Source organism: Vigna radiata, chromosome 7, assembly GCF_000741045.1.
Source record: "Vigna radiata var. radiata cultivar VC1973A chromosome 7, Vradiata_ver6, whole genome shotgun sequence".
NCBI lineage: Eukaryota > Viridiplantae > Streptophyta > Magnoliopsida > Fabales > Fabaceae > Vigna > Vigna radiata.
In genome coordinates, this window is record NC_028357.1 from 20,462,427 (window position 1) to 20,470,991 (window position 8,565).

Below are 8,565 nucleotides of genomic sequence, written 5' to 3' on the forward strand. Positions count from 1 at the left end.
AAAAACTTTTTAACAAAAAAAATTATACGGACACTTTTTATTTTGGCTCCATTTTGCAGCACAAATTAATTTTTTATTCCGTTTCTAAAAAGTTTGATTCTGTCTTCTTCCCTTGGATATGACATTTTGATATTTGAACAAATCTTCTGATCCTTTTTTTTTTTTTTTTTTTTTTTTTTCTTTCAATCTGAACATGGCAATGCAAAACCAATCCAATGTTCTCTTCTTAGTCCATTTCTAAATTTGGCATTTTTACAGAAAAATTAATCTCATTCTCACCATGCATTCATATCCTCTTTACCCTCTTAAACTCAAAACAACTTCCTTCTTCCTAGTATACAGTATTCTCTTCATAACATAAATTGGAAGATCATAACCCAAAGGGCACATGAGCTAATGTGCGCCACTGGGACCGTTAATATTCGTTAGTGCTTTTTTGTCACAGTGCATGAAAAAATTTATATATACATATATATATGTTTGTATATACCTGTATAATATATACATTCACACATATATTCCCTTCACCTCAAATTTTAATTTAAACCCAAAGAAGCCAAACCCATTTTTTTCTTGAACTGAGAAGCAGTGATCCTTATGACTCTTCTCTCCAACAGCATGGACAATGGTTGTTTCTCTTCGCCACGCCATGAGGCTTTTCCAGCTGGTCTGCGAGTTCTTGTTGTTGATGATGATCCAACATGGTTGAGGATCCTTGAAAAGATGCTCAAGAAGTGTTTGTATGAAGGTTGGTTTGTTTTACTCATCATCAGTGCTAATTATTATGTTACCCTTTTGTTTCTCCACTCTGCTACTGTTGTTGTGGCGTTGATTTGTTGCACAAAAGGGCTTTGACATCTATAAGCTGGATGTGATTGGATAAACTTCTCTATAACAAACTTTTGGAAGAGAAACATAACAAGAAATAAAATTAACTTCTCTCTACTAAGCTAAAATTTGTTAGTTCTTAAGTTAATTTATATAAATTTAACCATATAAGCTCTCTAAATTTTTTTCTTCTAACGTTTTGAAGAAACTCATTTCCTATTTTTTAGAGCTTGTGTTACGCTATTTGTCTTCTATAGCTGGATTCTGGTTTTTTACTTGCTACATCTGAATCTTTAGTCTGTGATGGGATGTGTTTACGCTGAGCTATATTATGATAGTTGGATGCGTCTCAGTCGTGTTTTGTTTGGTCCGTTTAATTCGTTTATTTATAATTTTGAACTGAAGTGTTTCTCAGAGTACGAAGCTGTTTTTTTTTTATTCCATTTTTTCAGTAAAGAAAAAAGTTGGGAAATTTGGATGGTAGAACTTATCAAGATTGAAGGGGCTTAATCAAAAGTAGCTGGGTTTGTATGTTGCCAAGAGGCTTCTGCAACACATGGATCCCTGTTATACCAATTGATTTTGAGATAATATCTAACCTGATATCAGAGCCTATTTATTAACTTATCTCAGGAATCACCAATTCTATTATGATAGGTTCGCCTATTAATCTGAACAAACAACTTTGTGCACACTTTCTGTGGCGTTCTGAAATGACCAATATGTCACTACTCAATTTAATACGACAATGGATACACCGACAACTTAGTTTAGTTCAAATTTTCCTGTATGGTGGCAGGTAGAGAAGAGTTTAAGCCTTCTGCTAACTTCTGTTCGTTATGCATCTTTGCACTTTGGGTTCAATTTATTTGCACAAAGTTGAGCTGAGCTGAGCTTCAGCTATTAGTCTCCGTAATTAGAGAATAGAAATCAAGAATAAGGTTTCTTCTTAATTGATGCTATGATGTGTATTGAAAGATGGCATATTAATGAACTCAAGTTACCAATATGAGGCAATTTGAATTGCCACAGTTAAGCAAAAGAACTCATTGGCCTTTACATACTTTGAATGTCACAAATAAAAACCCCACGCAATTTGAAATATAATCGAACCAGTTATGTGACTCCACATAGAAAGAATGATTTAGAAGCCCTGTCCAACCAGAGATGTGACTCCATACTGAAGGAATGATTTAGAAGTCATACGAGTGTTAGTCTAAATGTCAATGGTATCAGTAAAAGCTTTCATAACATGGACAGTTTTTTTTTTTTTTTTTTACATCATTTAAGTCAAGTACTCTAGCAGTTTATGGAGTTAGATTGGATTGGGCTATGCAAAAGCTCGAGCTCAGCGATTTGTAAATGTAACATAAGGTCTTTCATGTATTTAATTCAATGGACATCTTTAGTAATTTTCAAATTCAAATCCTACTCCTCCCTCTTTTTAATAATTTCTTGTTACTCTGTTCATACAAATTTTCATGAAATTAGTAAATTTTGGAAGCAAGCACATCTTGTGTCCCTTGTGAGTGCTCTGGTTAGGACAACAATTACTTATTTTCTTCTGACTCAGTTATTGTATGTTTCAGTGACTACATGTTGTTTAGCAACAGAGGCTCTGAAAAAACTTCGAGAAAGGAAAGATGCATATGACATAGTGATCAGCGATGTGAACATGCCTGACATGGATGGCTTCAAACTTCTTGAGCAAGTTGGACTTGAGATGGATCTTCCAGTCATCAGTCAGTTCTCTTTAAATTTTTTACGTTAATATTTTTCATTAAATGCTATCAAGTAATCTTTTGATCAGATTGAGTTGAAGTCTATGCTGACAAGCCACATTTGGCAATGCTGTACAGTGATGTCTGTTGATGGAGAAACCAGTAGAGTAATGAAAGGTGTCCAACATGGTGCATGTGATTATCTCCTCAAGCCTATAAGGATGAAAGAACTGAGAAACATATGGCAGCACGTCTTTAGAAAAAGGATGCATGAAGCGAGAGATTTTGAAAGCCATGAGGGTTTTGAGGCCCTTCACTTGCTGATGAATGGATCAGAGCAGTCCGACGATGGTAACATCTTTGCCGTAGAAGAAATTACCTCGATAAAGAAAAGAAAAGATGCAGATAGCAAGCACGATGACAAAGAATTTGGAGATCATTCTCCCACAAAGAAAGCTAGGGTAGTTTGGTCTGTGGATCTTCACCAGAAATTTGTCAAAGCCGTGAATCAAATTGGATTTGATAGTAAGTTTTCAATCAACCTTCCCTGCTAAGTGTAATTATGAATTATGACTTAGGTGAACAACACTGTAATTTCTGACCTTACTCTTTTTGTTAATATGACACAAACCTCCTTGTCTTTTATGTTCAAGAACGTAACATATAATTTATGTTTGGCAGAAGTTGGTCCCAAGAAAATTCTTGATTTGATGAGTGTTCCCTGGTTAACCAGAGAAAATGTTGCTAGTCACTTGCAGGTATATCACTTGCTCATATGCATTGCATAAGTGATACTATATTAACAGTCCTCAGCTATTACCATTGAAAGAGTGCCTAATAGGACACTTCAGTCATAACATTACTGTTAATAAACATCTGGGTATCTTAATACTCCATATTGTGCTAAAGTCATGACATGAATTGTCTTTAAGATACTGTTTAGTGGAGGGGAAAATAATGAAGAGTGGAGTTATTTTGATAAAACTTCCATGTTTGGTTCAGAGGTTTGGAGGGGTGGGGAACGAAAATATAGGGCCAAAATCTCTCCTCAACAACCCTTTCTGACCCTACAAAGTTTAGAAGACTTTATTTTCCCTCCTCTTAACCAAACAGTATGCATTTATTAAAGTCAGAAATAATACAACGAAGATGCAGATCCCCCTCATAAAATTAAATGTGAAAACTCGAGAGAAATAAGAGGGAGAAAACTGTTTAATGGTCTTTAAGTTTGAAGTTTGAAATTCATAGGGTTCCTTGATGAGACAAAAAATTTATCCTGCAGAAATACAGGCTCTACTTGAGTAGGTTGCAAAAGGAAAATGATCAGAAATCTTCGTCAAGTGGAATAAAGCATTCGGATTCACCTTCAAAAGATCCAGGAAGTTTTAGTTTTCTAAACACTGCAAGCAACAAGCAACAAAGTGATGTTGTCATTGACAGCTTCAGTCCTTCAGATGGAAGTTTACTACAGATGGATGCTCCAAGTCATGAAGGCGACCTCAAGAGAATCTTGTCAGAGCCTACAACCGAAAAAAGAAGAGCTTCACCAAAAAGTTCACAGATGAGCCTCAATCAACCTTTTTCATCTGTAGAGTCATCAGAAGCAAGCCATGCAATATTTGATTGCACCATACAAACACAGTACTCTTGGGGTGAGTTTCCAAAAGGACCACTCAAAGAAGAACAGAAGACAACTGTTCAATTAGAGGATAGCTTCAGCCAGTTGCCATTACACGGTACACGGCATCACATTCAGGTTGATCAATCACAATCGATTGCTTCGATTAATTCTAATCCTTCTATAACAGAAGAAGAGGTTGCTCCCAGCTTAGACACCAAGCCTTTATATGCTGGTTACAAGAGTGATTATGTGAGCCCTGTGAGTTCAATGGGAACTGCAGTTGACACCTTTCCTAACCAGTCCAAAAGCCTCATCCTGAATGATCAATCTCCAGAGCCCATTTTCACCTCAAATTTGGGATTAAAAACTGATGGATTTGATGTTGATTGCATTTCTGATCTGGATTTTTACCAAAGGAGTCTATTATTGTGTGGTGATGCAGCTTCTGCACCTTTGGAAGAGGACCTGAATTTCTTTTTGCTGCAAACTGAATGGTACAACATGAATTTTGGGCAGCAGAATATAGATATATCAGAATGTTATGATCCAAGGCTTGTTGCTGAAGCCCCTGGCTACTTTTATGATTCTGCAGATTATTCATCCGTAGACCAAAGTCTATTCATAGCATGATTGATCCTGCCCTGCCCTTTTCTGCATCTTCAACAAAAATCCAACTAAAAGCACGAAAGGAAGATTTACTGTTGCTACTTGACTTTTTTTTTTTTTTTTTTCCTTTCCAAGAATATCAACTTTAGGGGGCTCGGGTATTCTTTTTCCAATCAGAAAGGATTTTGATATTGGAGCACAGATAAAAGTGGGTGATGTGTGATGACAAACATTAAGCTTATCAATAAGCTTGCTTCCTTTTAAATAATAAATAATTATTCAGAGAATCATTTTCTTGTATTTTGATAGAGTTAGATTAGAGATATGATTGCATTAAAATATACAACTTCAAGTAAATCTTACCTTTATAAGTTAGTTGTATAAAGTTGATTTAAAGTTAAACTAACTTTCTAAGATGGGAAGAGGTTTTATCTGAGGTTTGTTGAGACTCTTGTACTGGTTTTGAATAACCCTATTTCAAAGGTTTTGTCAAATTATAACATATATAAATATAAATGGGTGTAAATCTCTTTATATAAGCCAATTTTAAAGGATTTGATTGTAAGATGTTCATAAGCTCTTAACACCATATTAATCTCTTCCATCAGCCAGCTTAACTGATAGTTTTTCTCCTCCGCTGTAGTGAAAAGTTTCAATACATAGCCAACTTCAACAGTCTCAATTAGGAAGGAGTCACGTTGAGATCGTTGGAACAATTACAAAGGGTAAACAGTCAATTTCATCCCTCAATGGGTGAAGTACTCTCATACAAATTATTAGTAAAGATCTACACCATCTTCTTCCACTTCCAGTTTTTTTCTTTTTTTTTTTTCATATTTTCTACCTTTCTTTCATAGAGTTCACAACAAGAGTTTAGTTTAACATAACGAGACAAATAACCATTAAAAAAATTGGGTCAAGCTAAAAAAAATAGTAACCAAAGGTGAAGACTACCCATTTTGATCCGATTTGTTTAGCCTGTGGTCTAAATAGACATATAGTAATCCAACTATAGATTTGTAGGCTAATTGATATAAATAGGATAAGGAAAAGTTCATTGAAGACGGGTTATAAGAAGAACTATGAATAAATACAATAATTATGGAATGAAAAGAATAAAAAGATTTCAAAGAAGTTTTATAAGAAAAAAACTAAAATAAGTAGGAAGACAATAAGCAAAGGAGCTCGTAAATTTTAAAGAATATAACCTATTTTAAGAGCAAAAGAGAGTGCTTCTTTTCGCACCTCACTCAATTAAGCCTGCACCTTCTCTTCTTTTTTCAATTTTCAATTGTACCCCTATCATACACTACCCTTGTCAGATACTCTTTTACTTTTAAAAAAAGCTTACCCATTCAATAATAAAAATGAAAGATCAGCCCTTCCTCCTTTGTCGTATTTCAAATTTGCAAATCCTACACCCCATTTTTTCTCCCTTCTTCTCTTTCGCGCAATTCATATCTAAAATGTTAGAATTTAAGAGTATTAAAGACAGTTTTCAGATTCATGAAGAGTTACAATTATTCATGAAGAGTTACAATTATTCATGAAAACTTACAACTATTCATGAAGAGATACAATTATTCATGAAGAGTTACCATTCATGAAAAGTTACAATCATTCATGAAGAAAAGTAACTAATCAGAATCTGGTATCTCTTGGATTTGAAAGATGCCTGATCAACATCTATATAAAGGGATCCTGTTCTCTATTGAAAGTATGAGACTTGAGAGACCTTTTCTCTATATTCGGTCATTCTCTTAACACACAAATCAATTCCTAACAATCATATTATTGTTTAACATTAATACTGAGAGTGAGTATTATCGTTGTATTTCTTCTTTCTATCTCAAAAGCGGATTTCGTGATCCCCTTCACTCTTATAAGGGACGAAATATTGCTTTTAGGAAAGTATGTATTCACGCCTAGAAGAATATATCAAGTCTACATTGTTGTTCATCTTGTTTTCCTAAGTTCTTGGAAAATTGTTCCAACATTCTAAAATTAGACAAGTTTGAAGGCGTTGGTTTCCGACGATGGCAAAAGAAGATGCATTTCCTTCTCTCGGCTATAAACGTGGCATATGTTCTAAGTTCTCCCCAATCCAAAGAAAGCGAAACCGAAATATTGTAGGAACAACGAAAAAGGAACAAATGGGAGAATGATGACTATGTATGTCGTGGTCACATTCCGAACGGTATGTGATGGCAACCCCTAAAGGGACTTCCCATCCAAAGAAGCATCGACTACACTAAAACTATAAAAGGGAAGTTGATTGAGAACTTAATCTTTTCTTTCTAAAGTCTTAGCATGTTTCTCTCTAACTAAAATACATTCTACTATGTTTTGTAGGTCATTAATAAAGCTTGGCAATACTTGGATGAGTAATCAAGCAAGGAGTAGCAAAGGAACATAGAATGGAAAAGAACACTGCTGGCGCCCAGCGCCCTCTTCTTGCCGCCCAGCACCAGCAACAACAGCTTGCTCATCTTCGTCTTTTTCTGCTGAGCCAGCTCATGTAGCTTGCTTCCCAAGCTTCCTCCACTTGTTTTACAGCATGTGCACATTAGAGTAGCTTGCACCAGACGCTTGGAAGCTCTCCTTTCTTCTATAAATAGAGAGCTTCATTCTTTGTACATTCAACTTGATTTGGAGTAATGAAATGCTGTTGAATTCTCAGCTATCCTCTCAAGTTCAAACTTGTGCCTTGTTATCTTGCACCTTCCTAGCTCCTTTCCCCTTTGGAAAGCCTACTGAGTTAGAATTCTACCAAAAACATTCATCCAACATCACCAGACATTTTCACAAACACCTTCAATGCAATTCAAACTTCATCTCCTTCATCATTCCCCTGCCATTTCTGGACTTGGAGGCTGTTCGTGATTGAATTCCAAGAGAGCTTCCATCAGTATGTCCAATCCTTTATTGACATTTCTATCATCTTATTTCTCTATGAAGGATATGGGACAAGCAAATGTTATACTAGGTATAAATATTAAGAGAGAAAATGAGAAATTAATTTTATCTCAATCTCATTACATTGAGAAAGTACTCAAGAAATTCAACAATTATGGATGCTTTCTTGTTTCAACTCCTATGGACCCTAGCTTAAAGATATTACCTAATGGTTGTAAAGCAGTTTCACAATTGGAATATGCAAGGGTAATAGGATGTTTAATGTATGCAATGACAAGTACAAGGCCAGATATTGCTTTTGCGGTAAGCAAATTGAGTAGATTTACTAGTAACCCTAGTCTATCAAATTGACAATTAGTTGGTCGAGTACTTAGGTATTTAAAGAAAACTATTAATTATGGATTAACATATAGTGGTTATCCTTCAGTTTTGGAAGGATATTCTGATGCAAGTTGGATTACAAATGCAGAAGATCACTCTTCAACTAGTGATTGGATTTTCCTCCTTGGGGGAGGTGCAATTTCTTGGTCGTCCAAGAAACAAACTTGCTTTAAAGATTCCACTATGGCTTCAGAGTTTATAGCTCTAGCCTCGACATGAAAGGAAGCCGAATGGTTAAAGAATCTCATGTTCGAAATACCATTGTTACCGAAACCAATATCACCAATAGCAATACATTGTGACAATGCTGCAACATTGGCAAAGGCTTATAGTCAAGTATACAATGGCAAATCAAGACATATTAGTGTGAGACATAGTTATGTCCAAGGACTCATCAAAGATGAAATTATTACAGTAGATTTCGTACAAACAAAGTTTAATTTGGCTGATGTATTTACTAAGGCATTGGTTAAAGATTCCATTTCCAGAATG

At 35.2% G+C, this 8,565-nt stretch overlaps 1 protein-coding gene across 1 annotated transcript; it reads left to right on the forward strand.

Moving 5' to 3' along the window:
• Positions 1 to 397: 397 nt before the first annotated feature.
• On the forward strand, positions 398 to 5,128 carry LOC106766713 (two-component response regulator ARR11). Its single transcript, XM_014651442.2, has 5 exons — positions 398 to 748; positions 2,418 to 2,570; positions 2,688 to 3,074; positions 3,231 to 3,307; positions 3,832 to 5,128. The coding sequence occupies exons 1-5, from the start codon at positions 598 to 600 to the stop codon at positions 4,798 to 4,800; spliced, it is 1,737 nt and encodes a 578-aa protein (XP_014506928.1). The 5' UTR covers positions 398 to 597; the 3' UTR covers positions 4,801 to 5,128.
• Positions 5,129 to 8,565: the final 3,437 nt, after the last annotated feature.